The sequence below is a fragment of the Passer domesticus genome, chromosome 34 (assembly GCF_036417665.1).
Source record: "Passer domesticus isolate bPasDom1 chromosome 34, bPasDom1.hap1, whole genome shotgun sequence".
Taxonomy (NCBI): domain Eukaryota; kingdom Metazoa; phylum Chordata; class Aves; order Passeriformes; family Passeridae; genus Passer; species Passer domesticus.
In genome coordinates this window covers 216,054-231,572 of record NC_087507.1, presented here as the reverse complement: position 1 = coordinate 231,572, position 15,519 = coordinate 216,054, and the positions used below count along the sequence as shown (strand labels likewise).

Here is a 15,519-nt window from a genome sequence, read left to right as displayed (position 1 = left end):
GTTTTTCCCTCCTTTCTTCCATGCTTTTCCCACATTTTTCCTTGTTTTTCCTGCCTTATTTTCCCACCTTTTTTCTGTGTTCTTCCCACCTTTTTCCCGGTTTTCCTGCTTTTTTTCCCCCCCACATTTTTCCCCCATTTTCTCTCCATTTTCCCCATTTTTTTCCCCCCAATTTCTCTTGATTTCCTTTCTTTTTCCAGTTTTTCCCCAATTTTCCCGTGGATTTTTCCAGATATTCCCATTTTCCCTCTTTTCCCCCCTTATTTCTCCCAGTTTTTTCTGCTTTTCCAAAATTTTCCCCATTTTCCCTTGATTTCCTTCTTTTCTCCCCCTGGTTTTCCCAGTTTTCCCTGACATTCTCCTGTTTTCCCCCAATTTTTCCTTGATTTTCCCTCCTTTTCCCCATTTTTCCCTGATTTTCCCATTTTATTCCCTCATTTTTTCCATTTTTCCCCCAAAATTCCTTCCAAAAACCCCCCAAAATCATCAGGAAAAGCAAAAAAAAAAAGCTGAAAAAATCCCAAATTTCGCCGTGTTTTGGGGTTGGGAATTGGAATTTTTGGGAATTTCCACCCCAAAACCTGGGAAAACCCCTTGGAATTTTGGGATTTTCCCCCTTCCCCTCCAAAAATTCCCAAAAAAAAAGCTGGAAAATCCCAAAATTCTGGGGAATTTCCTCCAAAGAGCCCCAGAATTCCGGGAATTCTCCTGGAAAATGAACCTGGCACCTCCTGGGGAAGCAAATCCGGGAGCTCCTGGAAAAAAAGAAGGAAAAGGAATCGTTGGGCTCAATTTTCCTTGGAATTTTGGGGATTTTCACCTCATTTTTTAGGGATATTCCCCAAAAAATTTGGATTTTTAAAGGAATTTTTAAGGCTGGAAAAGCCCTGCCCTGCTCAGGCTCCCTCAGCTTTTTCCAGGTGGGAATTATTCCCAAAAAATCCCCAAAATTCCCAAATTTCTGATCAAAAACCCCAAAATTTGGGATTCAGCCCCTCCAGGAGCCAAATCCGGGTGGAAATTCCCAATTTTTCCCATTCCCAGGTTTTTTTTTGGGATGCTCCAGGCAGGGAAATCCCCCTGGGAATTCCAAAGGGGGAAAAATTCCACCAAATTTGGGTTTTTTGGGGATAATTTGGGATTTTCCAAGGCTGGGAATTCCTCAGGAGTTGCTGCAGGGCTCCGAAATTCCCGGATTTTCTGGGATTTTGGGAATTCCTGGAACACTTACACCTTTGTCTGCCTCGTCCAAGGATTTCTCATCTCCTTCCCCTTCATCTCCTGCGGGAAAAATGGGAAAATTCAGGGGGGAAATGGCAGGAAGTGGGAAAAAAGGGGAAATTCCAGGGAAAAAGGGGGAAATTCCAGGGAAAAAGAGAAAAATTCCATGGAAAAAGGGGGAAATTCCATGGAAAAAGGGGGAAATTCCATGGAAAAAGGGGGGAAATTCAGGGAAAAGGGGGAAATTCCATGGAAAAGGGGGGAAATTCCAGGGAAAAAAAGAAAAATTCCAGGGGAAAATTCCAGGGAAAAAGGGGGGAAATTCCAGTGGAAAATGGGGAAATTCCAGGAAAAAAGAGAAAAAATCCATGGGAAAAGGGGGGAAAATTTCATGGAAAAAGGGGGAAAATTCCAGGGAAAAGGGGGAAAATTCCAGGGAAAACAGGGAAAATTCTAGGGAAAAGGGGGAAAATTCCAGGGAAAACAGGGAAAATTCCAGGGAAAAAGGAGGAAATTCCAGGGAAAAGGGGAAAATTTCATGGGAAAAGGGTGGAAATTCCAGAGGAAAAGGGGGAAATTCCATGGAAATGGGGGAAATTCCATAGAAATGGGGGAAATTCCAGTGGAAAATGGGGAAATTCCAGGAAAAAAGAGAAAAAATCCATGGGAAAAGGGGGGAAAATTTCATGGAAAAAGGGGGGAAATTCCAGAGGAAAAGGGGGAAGTTCCAGGGGAAAAGAGAAAAAATCCAGGGAAAAAGAAGAAATTCCAGGGAAAAGGGGGGAAATTCCAGGGAAAAAGAGGAAAATTCCAGGGAAAAGGAGGAAATTCTACAGAAAAGGTGAAAAATCCTGAGCAAAAGGGTGGAAATCTCCGGAAAATCCATGAGAAAGGGGGGAAATTCCAGGGAAAAGGGGGAAATTCCATGGAAAAAGGGGAAAATTCCATGAAAAAGGGGGAAATTCCTGAGCAAAAGGGGGGAAATCTGTGGAAAATCCATGGAAAAGGGGAGAAAATCAGGGAAAATCCAAAGGAAAAGGGTAAAAATGCAGGAAAAAACTGTGGGAATCCATGGAAAAGGGGGAAATCCCAGAAAAAGATGGAAATTCCTGGGGAAAAAGCAGAATTCCCAGGAAAATCCTGGAAATTCAGGAAAAAGGGCTGGAAATTCCCAAGAAAAGGTTGGAAATTCGCTGGAAAAGGCTGGAAATTGCTGGGAAAATCCTGGAAATTCAGGAAAAGAGGCTGGAATTTCCAGGGGAAAAGGGCAGAATTCCCAGGAAAAGAGGGCAGATTTCCCAGGAAAGCCTGGAATTCCCAGGAAAAAGCTGGAATTCCCAGGAAAAGAGGCAGAATTCCCAGGAAAAGGCCAGAATTCCCAGGAAAAAGGCCAGAATTCCCAGGAAAAGAGGCAGAATTCCCAGGCAAAGGCCAGAATTCCCAGGAAAAGAGGCCAGAATTCCCAGGAGAAGAAGGCAGAATTCCCAAGAAAAGGGCAGAATTCCCAGGAAAAGAGGCTGGAATTTCTAGGGGAAAAGGGCGGAACTCCCAGGAAAAAGCTGGAATTCCCAGGAGAAGAGGCCAGAATTCCAGGAAAAGGCCGGAATTCCCAGGCAAAGGCTGGAATTCCCAGGAAAAGAGGCCAGAATTCCCAGGAGAAGAGGGCAGAATTCCCAGGAGAAGAGGGCAGAATTTCCAGGGGAAAAGGGCAGAATTCCCAGGAAAAAGGGCAGAATTCCCAGGAAAAAGGGCAGAATTCCCAGGGGAAAAGGGCAGAATTCCCAGGAAAAGGCTGGAATTCCCAGGGCAAAGGCCAGAATTCCCAGGGGAAAAGGGCAGAATCCCCAGGAGAAGGGGCCAGAATTTCCAGGGGAAAAGGCCAGAATTCCCAGGAGAAGGCCAGAATTCCCAGGGGAAAAGGACAGAATTCCCAGGAAAATGCCGGAATTCCCAGGAGAAGAGGGCAGAATTCCCAGGAAAAGGCTGGAATTCCCAGGGCAAAGGCTGGAATTCCCAGAAGAGAAGGCCAGAATTCCCAGGAGAAGGGGCCAGAATTCCCAGGGCAAAGGCCAGAATTCCCAGGAGAAGGCTGGAATTCCCAGGAAAAAGGCCAGAATTCCCAGGGGAAAAGGGCAAAATTCCCAGGAAAAGGCTGGAATTCCCCGAAGAAGGCCAGAATTCCCAGGGGAAAAGGGCAGAATTCCCAGGGGAAAAGGGCAGAATTCCCAGGAAAAGGCCGGAATTCCCAGGGGAAAAGGGCAGAATTCCCAGGCAAAGGGCAGAATTCCCAGGAGAAGGGGCCCGAATTCCCAGGAAAAGGCCGGAATTCCCAGGGGAAAAGGGCAGAATTCCCAGGAGAAGGCCAGATCCCCAGGCGAAGGCCGCACCGTGCTCGGAGTCGCTGTCGCTGCGGGGCTGTTTGGGCTCCTCGCCGCCCTCGGTGTTCCCGGGGTCGTTCCCGTCGTTGTTCCCGTCATTCCCGGGGTCATTCCCGGCGTCATTCCCGTCGTTGCCGGCGTCATTCCCGTCGTTGCCGGGCTCGGTGCCGTCGGTGCCGTCGTTGTTCCCGGAGCGTTTCCGCTTGCGGGGCCCCTCCGGCTCCCAGCGCCCCCCGGAGCGAGCGCGCAGCCCCCGGCGCCGGCCCTGGCAGCCCGGATTCCCGGGAAAAACAGCGGGAAAGGGTCAGGAACGGCGGGAAAACAGCGGGGAAAGAACAGGAACGGCGGGAAAACAACGGGGAAAGAACAGGAATGGTGGGAAAACAACGGGAAAACAGCGGGAAAGGGTCAGGAACGGCGGGAAAACAACGGGGAAAGAACAGGAACGGCGGGAAAACAACGGGGAAAGAACAGGAATGGTGGGAAAACAACGGGAAAACAGCGGGAAAGGGTCAGGAACGGCGGGAAAACAACGGGGAAAGAACAGGAACGGCGGGAAAACAGCGGGAAAATAATGGAAAAAGGTCAGGAATAACGGGAAAACAACGGGAAAATAACAGGAAAAGGGTCAGGAACGGCGGGAAAACCACGGGAAAAGAACGGGAATGGCGGGAAAACAACGGGGAAATAACAGGAAAAGGGTCAGGAACGGCGGGAAAAGAATGGGAAAAGGTCAGGAATAACGGGAAAACAACAGGAAAACAACGGGAAAAGGGTCAGGAACGGCGGGAAAACAACGGGAACATAATGGAAAAAGGTCAGGAAAGGTGGGAAAACAACAGGAAAAGGTCAGGAATAACAGGAAAACAACAGGAAAACAACAGGAAAAGGGTCAGGAAAGGTGGGAAAACCACGGGAAAAGGTCAGGAATAATGGGAAAAGAACAGGAAAACAACAGGAAAAGGGTCAGGAAAGGTGGGAAAACAACAGGGAAAGGGTCAGGAACGGCGGGAAAACAACGGGGAAGGGTCAGGAATGGCAGGAAAACAACAGGAAAACAATGGGAAAAGGTCAGGAATGGTGGGAAAATAATGGGAAAACAATGGAAAAAGGTCAGGAACGGTGGGAAAAAGAATGGGAAAAGGGTCAGGAAAGGTGGGAAAACAACAGGAAAACAACGGGAAAAGGTCAGGAATGGCAGGAAAACAACGGGAAAAACAGGTGAAAAGGGTCAGGAACGGCGGGAAAACAACGGGAAAAGGGTCAGGAAAGGTGGGAAGACAACGGGAAAAGAACAGGAAAAGGTCAGGAATGGCAGGAAAACAACAGGAAAATAATGGGAAAAACATGGGAAAAGGGTCAGGAATGGCGGGAAAAGAACGGGAAAAACACAGGAAAAGGGTCAGAAAAGATGAGAAAAGAGCAGGAAAAGGTCAGGAATGGCAGGAAAAGAACAGGGAAAGAATGGGCAAATAACGGGAAAATGGTCAGGAATGGCGGGAAAAGAATGGGAAAACAACGGGAAAAGGGTCAGGAAAGGTGGGAAAACAATGGGAAAAGAACAGGAAAAGGTCAGGAATGGCAGGAAAAGAACGGGAAAAGGAGCAGGGATGGCGGGAAAACAATGGGAAAATAACGGGAATAAAATGGGAAAAGGGAGTAGAGAATGGTGGGAAGGTGCAAAAATGGGAAAATGGGAAAAGGGGGTGTGAGGTGCAGGAAAACAAACAGGAAAAGGGAGAAGGGAATGGAGGGAAAACAACGGGAAAAGGGAGCAGGAATGGAGGGAAACAACAGGAAAAGAGATCAGGGAATGGAGGGAAAGCAACAGGAAAAGAGATGAGGGAATGGAGGGAAAACAACGGGAAAAGGGATCAGGGAATGGAGGGAAAACAGGAAAAGAGATCAGGGAATGGAGGGAAAACAACAGGAGAAGAGATCAGGGAATGGAGGGAAAACAGGAAAAGAGATCAGGGAATGGAGGGAAAACAACAGGAAAAGAGATCAGGGAATGGAGGGAAAACAACAGGAAAAGAGATCAGGGAATGGAGGGAAAACAACAGGAAAAGAGATCAGGGAATGGAGGGAAAACAGGAAAAGAGATCAGGGAATGGAGGGAAAACAACAGGAAAAGAGATCAGGGAATGGAGGGAAAACAGGAAAAGAGATCAGGGAATGGAGGGAAAACAACAGGAAAAGAGATCAGGGAATGGAGGGAAAACAGGAAAAGAGATCAGGGAATGGAGGGAAAACAACAGGAAAAGAGATCAGGGAATGGAGGGAAAACAGGAAAAGAGATCAGGGAATGGAGGGAAAACAACAGGAAAAGAGATCAGGGAATGGAGGGAAAACAACAGGAAAAGAGATCAGGGAATGGAGGGAAAACAACAGGAAAAGAGATCAGGGAATGGAGGGAAAACAGGAAAAGAGATCAGGGAATGGAGGGAAAACAGGAAAAGAGATCAGGGAATGGAGGGAAAACAACAGGAAAAGGAAGCAGGAATGGTGGGAAAAGAAACGGGAAAAGGGAGCAGGGAATGGCGGAAAGAGCCAAAAATGGGAGATCCACAGAGGAAAAAAGTGGGAGGGAGTGGCAAAAAACAGGGAAAAAGTGAGGAAAAGAGGGAAAAAGTGGGGAGAAGAGGGAAAAAGTGGGAGAAGGGGGAGCGCAGGACTCACCATGCTGAGGCCGTTCCAGGGCAGGGCTCCCATCCTGTCCCTCCTCCTCATCCCGTAGGGGCCGCGGCCCAGGGGGGGCATTCCCAGCATATCGCCGGGATAGTCGGGATAATCGCCCGGAAAATCGGGATAATCCCCGGGGAAATCGCCGGGGTAATCCCCGGGGTAGTCGCCGGGGTAGTCGGGGTAGTCGCCGGGGTAGTCGAGCGCCTGGGAGAAGAGCGAGGGCAGCGGGCGCGAGGCGCGGCCGCCCGGGAAGGGCGGCTCGCTCCAGCCGCGGGAGCCCCCCGGGAAGGGCTCCGGGAGCCGCCGGCCCCGCGGCGGGCAGCGGCCCCGGGAGCCGCCGGGCGAGCCCCGCGACAGCCCCGGGGGGCGGCGGGACGGCTCCCCGGGCCGGGGCCCGAAGGGATCGTCCCGCTCCGGGAGCGCCTCGGGCAGCGGCAGCGAGGCGCGGAACGCGTCCCGAGAGTCCCGCGAGGAGAAGGCGCCCAGCGAGTCGAAGCGGAAGGAGCTGGGAAAAAGGAAAAAAAATGGGATTAGGGGAGGGAAATGGGAATAGAATCGAGATTGGGGTTGGAAAAAGGACCTCCCCCCCAAGAAGGGATCCCGCGAGTCCCACGAGGAGAAGGCGCCCAGAGAGTCGAAGCGGAAGGAGCTGGGAAAAAGGAATAAAATTGGGATTAGGGGAGGGAAAAAGGCAATAAAACCAGGATTAGGGCTGGAGAAATGGGAATAGAATCAGGATTAGGGCTGGGAATGGGGGGTTTGAGAAGGGAAAGCTCCCCCAAGAAGGGATCCCGAGAGTCCCACGAGGAGAAGGCGCCCAGAGAGTCGAAGCGGAAGGAGCTGGAAAAAAATGAATAAAATTGGGATTAGGGCAGGAGAAATGGGAATAGAATTGGGATTGGGGCTGGAAAAATGGGAATAAATCTGGATTAGGGCTGGAAAAGGGACTCTCCCCAGAAGGGATCCCGTGAGTCACGAGAGGAGAAGGTGCCCAGCGAGTCGAAGCGGAAGGAGCTGGAAAATAGGAAAAAAATTGGGATTAGAGCAGGAGAAATGGGAATAGAATTGGGATTGGGGGGGGAAAAAGGACTCCCCCCCAGAAGGGATCCCGCGAGTCCCGCGAGGAGAAGGCGCGCAGCGAGTCAAAGCAGAAGGAGCTGGGAAAAAGGAATAAAATTGGGATTAGGGCAGGGAAAATGGGAATAGAATCGAGATTGGGGGGGGAAAATGGGAATAGAATCGAGATTGGGGCTGGAGAAATGGGAATAGAATCGGGATTAGGGCTGGGAATGGGGGGTTTAAGAAGGGAAAGCCTCCCCAGAAGGGATCCCAGGAGCTCCATGAGGAGAAGCCGCCCAGCGAGTCGAAGCGGAAGGAGCTGGAAAAAAGGAATAAAACTGAGATTAGGGGAGGGAAATGGGAATAAAATCGGGATTAGGACTGGAGAAATGTGAATAAACTGGGATTAGGGGTGGAAAAGGGACTCTCCCCGGAAGGGATCCCGCAAGTCCCGTGAGAAGGCGCCCAGCGAGTCAAAGAGGAAGGAGCTGGAAAAAAGGAATAAAATTGGGATTAGGGGAGGGAAATGGGAATAGAATAGGGATTAGGGGTGGGAATGACGGACTGGGATCCCCTGTTATCCTAAAAAACCAGGAATAAAATCGGGATTATGGATGGGAATGGGGAGTTGAAGAAGGGGATCCCGCGAGTCCTGCGAGGAGGAGGCGCCCAGGGAGTCGAAGCGGAAGGAGGTGGAAAATAGGAATAAAACTGGGATTAGGGGACGAGAAATGGGAATAAAATCGGGATTAGGGGTGGGAATGACGGGCAGAGATCCCTTTTTATCCTGTAAAAACGGGAATAAAATCAGAATTAGGGCTGGGAATGAGGGGTTGAAAAAGGGGAGGTCGCCCCAGAAGCGATCCCAGGAGTCCCGCGAGGAGAAGGCGCCCAGCCCCAAACTCCAGAAATGAGGGGGAAAGGGGGGATTTGGGGTTAATTAGGGCTAATTGAGGTCCCACCTGTGGTGCTGCTCGGGGCCATCCCCCAGGCTGCCCTCCTTGGCCTGCTTGATCTTGGCTGCTTTTAAAACCTCTCCTGTTCCCAAAATTCCCTAAAATCCCAGGAACTATCCCAGAAAAACCCTAAAATTTCAGATTAACCTTCCTCTCTTTCCCAAAATCCCCTAAAAATCCTGGGAATTTTCCCAGAAAAACCTTAAAATTTCAGATTAACCTTCCTCTCTTTCCCAAAATCCCCTAAAAATCCTGGGAATTTTCCCAGAAAAATCCTAAAATTTGAGACTAAACCTTCCCTAACCACTCCAAACCCTGGGAAAACGCTGCAATTTTGGGACAAAACCTCAAAAACCACCAAAAACCAGCTCCAAACTCCAGGAATGAGGGGGAAAGGGGGGATTTGGGGTTAATTAAGGTTAATTGAGCTCCCACCTGTGGTGCTGCTCGGGGCCATCCCCCGGGCTGCCCTCCTTGGCCAGCAGGTCCAGGCGCTGGTTGATCTTGGCTGCTTTTAAACCCTCTCCTGTTCCCAAAATTCCACAAAATCCCACAAACTCTCCCAGAAAAACCCTAAAATTTCAGATTAACCTTCCTCTCTTTCCCAAAATCCCCTAAAAATCCTGGGAATTTTCCCAGAAAAACCTTAAAATTTCAGATTAACCTTCCCCTCTTTCCCAAAATCCCCTAAAAAACCTGGGAATTTTCCCAGAAAAACCCTAAAATTTGAGACTAAACCTTCCCTAACCACTCCAAACCCTGGGAAAACGCTGCAATTTTGGGACAAAACCTCAAAAAACTATTCCAAAATCAGGGGGAAAGGGGGGATTTGGGGTTAATTAGGGCTAATTGAACTCCCACCTGTGGTGCTGCTCGGGGCCATCCCCCGGGCTGCCCTCCTTGGCCAGCAGGTCCAGGCCTGGTTGATCTTGGCTGCTTTTGAACCCTCTCCTGTTCCCAAAATTCCCTAAAATCCCAGGAACTTTCCTAGAAAAACCCCAAAATTTCAGATTAACCTTCCTCTCTTTCCCAAAATCCCCTAAAAAAACCTGGGAATTTTCCCAGAAAAACCCTAAAATTTGAGGTTCAACGTTCCCTAACCACTCCAAACCCTGGGAAAACACCGGAATTTTGGGACAAAACCTCAAAAACCACCAAAAACCAGCCCCAAACTCCAGGAATGAGGGGGAAAGGGGGGATTTGGGGTTAATTAAGGTTAATTGAGCTCCCACCTGTGGTGCTGCTCGGGGCCATCCCCCGGGCTGCCCTCCTTGGCCAGCAGGTCCAGGCGCTGGTTGATCTTGGCGATGATGGAGTCGGGGTTGGAGCCGGGCTCGGCCGGGCCCGAGGACGAGCCCTGGCTGAAGGTGGAGCCCGAGGCAAAGGTGGATCCTGAGCCCGAGGCAAAGGTGGATCCTGATCCAAACGCGGATCCCGAGCCAAAAGCAGTTCCTGATCCTGAGCCAAAAGTGGATCCTGAGGCAAAAGCGGGTCCTGAGCCTGAGGCAAAGGTGGTTCCTGATCCTGAGCCGAAGGCAGCTCCTGATCCTGAGCCAAAGGTGGTTCCTGATCCTGAGCCGAAGGTGGATCCAGCAGATCCTGAGCCAAAAGTGGTTCCTGATCCTGATCCAAAGGCAGCTCCAGATCCTGACCCAAAGGCAGCTCCAGATCCCGATCCAAAGGTGGATCCTGCAGATCCTGACCCAAATGTGCCTCCTGATCCCGATCCGAAGGCAGTCCCAGATCCCGATCCGAAGGCAGTCCCAGATCCCGATCCAAAGGCGGCTCCAGATCCCGATCCAAAAGCGGCTCCAGATCCCGATCCAAAGGTGGAACCCGACCCAAAGGCAGCTCCAGATCCCGATCCAAAGGTGGATCCCGACCCAAAAGCAGCTCCAGATCCCGATCCGAAGGTGGATCCCGATCCGAAGGTGGATCCCGACCCGAAGGCAGCTCCAGATCCCGATCCGAAGGCAGATCCCGAGCCGAAGGCGGCCCCAGCCCCCAGCCCCAGGGCGCTGCCCGAGCCCTCGGAGGAGCCCAGGCCCAGCTCAGCCTTGGGGGAGTCCCAGGAGGCGCCCCCGGCCGCCCCTCCCCCGTAGCTGTAGGAGGCTCCCGTGGGGGCCGAGCTCTGCGGGGTGTAGAACTCGTAGCCTTCATAGCCTAGGGAGTAATTAGTCAATCAGTTAATTGATGAATTAGTTAGAGGGTCACTAAGGGGGGAATGGGAGAGTTACAGGGGTGGGAGCCCAGCAGGGAAAATCCTGGGATGATTCCAAGGGAATCTGGGGGGTGTACAACTCCTAACCCTGGTAGCCTAGGCAGGAAGGGGTTAATTAGTTAATTCAACAATTAATTAGGGGGTCATTAAGGGGGGAACGGGAGAGTTACAGGGGTGAGAGCCCAGCAGGAAAAGCTCTGGGAGGATTCCAAGGGAATTTGGGGAGTGTAAAACTCGTAGCCTTCATAGCCTAGGGAGGAAGCAGCCAATTAGTTAATTGATTCGTTAATCAGAGCGTCGTGAAGGGGGGAATGGGAGAGTTACAGGGGTGGGAGCCCAGCAGGGAAAGCTCTGGGAGGATTCCAAGGGGATTTGGGGAGTGTAGAACCCATAACGTTCATAGCCTGGGGAGTAATTAGTCAAATAGTTAATTAATGAATTAGTTAGAGGGTCACGAAGGCGGGAATTGGAGAGTTACAGGGGTGGGAGCCCTGCAGGAAAAGCTCTGGGAGGATTCCAGGGGAAACAATTCCAAAGCAATTTAGCGGGTGTAGAACTTGTAACCTTCGTAGCTTGGGCAGGAAGGGGTTAATCAGTTAATGAAACCATTAATTAGGGGGTCATTGAGGGGGGAATTGGAGAGTTACAGGGTGGGAGCCCAGCAGGAAAAGCTCCGGGAGGATTCCAAGGGGATTTGGGGAGTGTAGAACCCATAACGTTCATAGCCTGGGGAGTAATTAGTCAAATAGTTAATTAATGAATTAATTAGAGGGTCACTAAGGCGGGAATTGAACAGTTACAGGGGTGGGAGCCCTGCAGGAAAAGCTCTGGGAGGATTCCAAAGGAAAAAATTCCAAAGAAATTTAGCGGGCTGTAGAACTTGTAACCTTCACAGTTTGGACAGGAAAGGGTTAATCAGTTAATTAATTAACTAAAGAGTCATGAAGGGGGGAATGGGAGAGTTACAGGGGTGAGAGCCCAGCAGGAAAAGCTCCGGGAGGATTCCAAGGGAAAAAGTTCCAAAGCAATTTGGGGGGTGCAGAACTCATAGCCCTTGTAGCCTGGGGAGTAATTAGTCAATCAGTTAATTAATTAATTAGTTAGAGGGTCATGAAGGGGGGAATGGGAGAGTTAAAAGGGTGGAAACCCAGCAGGAAAAGCTCTGGGAGGATTCCAAGCCCTGAGAGGATTCCAAGGGAATCTGGGGGGCGTAGAACCCTCATAGCCTGGGCAGTAAAGGGTTAATTAGTTAATTAATTAATTAATTAATTAGAGGATCATTGAAGGGGGAATTTGAGAGTTACAGCAGGAAAAGCTCTGGGAGGATTCCATAGGAAAAGAATTCCAAAGGAATCTGAGGGGTTTCGGGCTCTGGAGTCAGAGCCTTTGTAGCCTGGGGAGTAATTAGTTAATTAGGGGATTAATTAAGGAGTTACAGGAGTGGGAGCCCAGCAGGAAAAGCACTGCTAAAAGTGAGGAATAAAGGGAGGGGGGAAAAGGAAGGAAAAAGGGGGAAGGAAGGAAAAAAAAGGGAAAAAAGGAAGGAAAAGGGAGGAAAATGGGAAAAAGGGAGGGAAAATTGGGAAAAGAGAGGGAAAAAGAGAAGAAAATGGGGAAAAAAGGAGGGAAAAAAGGTAAAAATGGGGGAAAAGGGGAAAAAGAGAAGAAAAAGGGGGGGAAGGAGGGAAAAAGAGGAAAAAATTGGGAAAAGGGATGGAAAAAGTGAGGAAAAATTGGGAAAATGAGGGAAAAGGAGGAAAAAAATTGGGAAAATGGGGGGAAAAGAAGGAAAAGGGGGAAAAAGGGAGGATCAGGAATTTGGGAATTGCCAGATTCCCAAGGATCCTGAGCCCTCACACCCACCTTGCCAGCTCGCTGTGTTGGTTCCGTAGGAACCTGGAAAAAATGGGAAAAATGGGAATTTTTCCATGGAAAAAAAGCTGAAATTTGGGCTGAAATGTTTGGGTTTCTGGGAAAATGGGGGATTTGGGGGGTTGGGTGGAATTTTGACGAGTTTTCCAGGAAAAAGCAGGAAAAGAGGGGAAAAAAGGGTTTGGGGGTGAAGAGGTTTTGGGAGTTGGGGGTGGGATGGGGAGGGAAGGGTGGGAAAATGGGAAAAAAAAGGAGGGAAAATGGGAAAAATAAGGAAAAAATGGGGAAAAAGAGTGGAAAATGGGGAGAAAAGGGTGGGAAAATAGGGAAAAAAGGGGGGGAAGAGAAAGAGGAGAAATATGGGAAAAGGGGGAAAAGAGAAAGAAAAAGGGGGGAAAAGGGAGAAAAAAGGGGGGAAATGGGGGAAAAAAGGAATAAAATGGGAGAAAAAATGGGGGGAAAGGGAAAAAATGGGGGGAAATAAGAATAAAGTAGGGGAAAAATGGAGAAAAATTAATAACATGGGAAGAAAAATGGGGGGAGGGGGAATTAGAGGGAAATGGGAGAAAAATGAAGAAAAAAATGAGGGAAAATGGGAGAAAAAGGGGGGGGAAAGGGGGGAAAAAGGAGAAGCTGAGGAAAAGTTGGGAAAATCTCACCCTGGGTGCCGGTGGCCCCGGTGCTCCAGGAGCCATAGCCTGGGGAAAAGGAGGAGATGTCAGCAGGGAAGGGAAAATTCCCACTTTTCCTGAGCCAATCCCAAAATTCCAGCCCCAAAATCCAACCCCAATCTCAAAATCCAGCCCTGATCCCAAATCCAGCCCCAAAATCCAACCCCAATCTCAAAATCCAGCTCTGATCCCAAAATCCAGCCCCAAAATCCAAAGTGAGCCTGGAAAAGAAGCCAAGCCTGGGATAAATAATAAAAAAAAAAAACCCAAAACCTGAAAAAACAACAAAATAAAATGGTGAGACTTGCCCTCTCCTAATCCCTTTTGCCAAGCTGAGGAACCCAGGGGAAATTCCAGTGGAATCCTGAAGGGATCCAGGGGAATCCTGAGGGAAATTCCAGGGGAAATTCTGGGGGGATCCAGGGGAAATTCCAGGGGGAATCCCGAGGGAATCCAGGGGATTTCCAGTAGGAATCCTGAGGGAAATCCACGGGGAAATTCTGGGGGGAATCCTGAGGGAATTTCCAGAGAGATCCTGAGGGGGGGGTTCAGGGGAAATCCCAGGGGGAATCCTGAGGGGATTCAGGGGAATTTTGAGGGGGAATCCACGGGGAATTTCCAGAGGGAATCCTGAGGGGATTCAGGGGAAATTCCAGGGGGATCCTGAAGGAATTTCTAGAGGGGATCCTGAGGGGATCCAGTGGAAGTTCCAAGAGAGATCCTGAGGGGTTCCAGGGGAATTCTGAGGGGGAATCCACGGGGATTTTCCAGAGGGAATCCTGAGGGGATTATGGGGAAATTCCAGGGGGATCCTGAGGGAATTTCCAAGGAAATTCCAGGGGAGACCCAGGGGAAATTCCAGGGGAATCCTGAGGGAATTTCCAGGGGAGATCCTGAGGGGACCCTGAGGGAATTTCCAGAGGGAATCCTGAGGGGATCCTAAAGGGATTCCAGGAGGCAATTTCCAGGGGAAATCCATAAGGGGATCCAAGGGGATCCCCTCAGGAGGGACCACGGGACGCCCTGAGGAGGGCACAGGACCCCCAAGAACGAGACACAGGACACCAAGGAAGGGGACACGGGACTCCCCCCGGGTGTCGCCACGGTTGGGCCGGGTCAGGACGAGGGAAACTGAGGCACAGGCGGCGGGGGCGGGGCCTCGGCCGCCATTTTGTGTCGTCTTCAGAAATGGGCCCGGCGCCATTTCCGCCCCCCCGTCCCCCTCAGGGCACGACCCTCCCTCAGCCCCTAACAGCCAATCAGCGCCGCCCTAGCGGTGAGTGACGTGGCGCTCAGCCAATCAGCGGCGCCGGCGCCTCACGGAGCGGCGGGCGCTGCGCTTCCCGCTACCGCGGAGCCCCCCCCAACATTCGCCGGTAACGGAGCCGGTGCTGAGGCAGCGACGGGAAGGAGCCACCGCCACCCCGGGGGAGCGGCAGCACCGCGGGGCCGCCCCGCCCGGCACTTACCGCCGTATCCCGGCTCCATCGCCGCCGCGTCCGCCCGGCGCCGCCGCCGCTTCACCGCCCGCCTCAGCCTCCTGCGCAGGCGCGGCACCGCCCGCCTCCTGTTTGGCCCCGCCCACAATACTCTTGATTGGTTGATATTCTCATCGGCGCGGCCCGCCCGCAGTTCCTATTGGTCGGACTGGTTCCCGCCCTCGAGCTGATTGGTGAAGGAGCTTCCTCCCTGAGGGCACGGCCTGTCAATCACGGGCATTGTGGCTCCTGATTGGACGGCGCCGCGGGGCGCTCCCCTTGCCGGCGGTGAGGGGAGGAGGGGCCGCCATGGTGCCCCCGGGGCCGGGAGCGGAGCGGCCCCGAGAGAAACCCGGAATGGGCCCGGCCCGGCCCCGAAATGGGCCCGGAGCGGCCTCGAAATGGGCTCGGAGCGGCCCCTCCCAGTGACAATGTCCCCAGGGCCTCGCAGTGAGTGTCCCCAGCCCTCAGGGACAGTGTCCCCACATCCCCTCAGGGACCCCAGATGCCCTCAAAATGTTCCTAAATTACCTCAGGGTCGCCAAATCCCCTCACAGTGTCACCAAATTCCCTCAAAATGTCCCCAACCCCCCTCACGGTATCCCCTCAGGGACCTCAGATCCCCTCAGAGTCATCATATTCCCTCACAATGTCACGAAATTCCCTCAAAATGTCCCCATATCCCCTCAGGGACCCCAGATCCCCTCAAAGTGTTCCCAAACCCCCTCACGGTGTCCCCAAATCCCCTCAGGGTCACCAAATCCCCTCAAAATGTCCTCAAATCCCCTCAGGGTTCCCAAATCCCCTCACAATGTCCCCAAATTTCTTAAAAATGTCCCCAAATCCCCTCATGGTCTTCCAAAATCCCCTCAGGGTCCCCAAATCCCCTCAGGGTCACGGAATTCCCTCACAATGTCACAAAATTCCCCCAAAATGTCCTCAAATTCCCTCAAGGTTCCCAAATTCCCTCAAAATATC

At 51.3% G+C, this 15,519-nt stretch overlaps 1 protein-coding gene across 1 annotated transcript in view; it reads right to left on the bottom strand.

The window, feature by feature from the left end:
- AKAP8 (A-kinase anchoring protein 8) overlaps positions 1-14,782 on the bottom strand; it is a 29,764-nt gene extending 14,982 nt beyond the window's left edge. Inside the window, 8 exon segments of the mRNA XM_064401982.1 lie at positions 1,234-1,281; positions 3,609-3,864; positions 6,279-6,789; positions 9,532-10,462; positions 12,384-12,416; positions 13,052-13,090; positions 14,533-14,630; positions 14,712-14,782. Of these exon segments, the coding sequence (XP_064258052.1) occupies positions 1,234-1,281; positions 3,609-3,864; positions 6,279-6,789; positions 9,532-10,462; positions 12,384-12,416; positions 13,052-13,090; positions 14,533-14,630; positions 14,712-14,782 (1,987 nt within the window).
- Between the last annotated feature and the right edge of the window lie 737 nt (positions 14,783-15,519).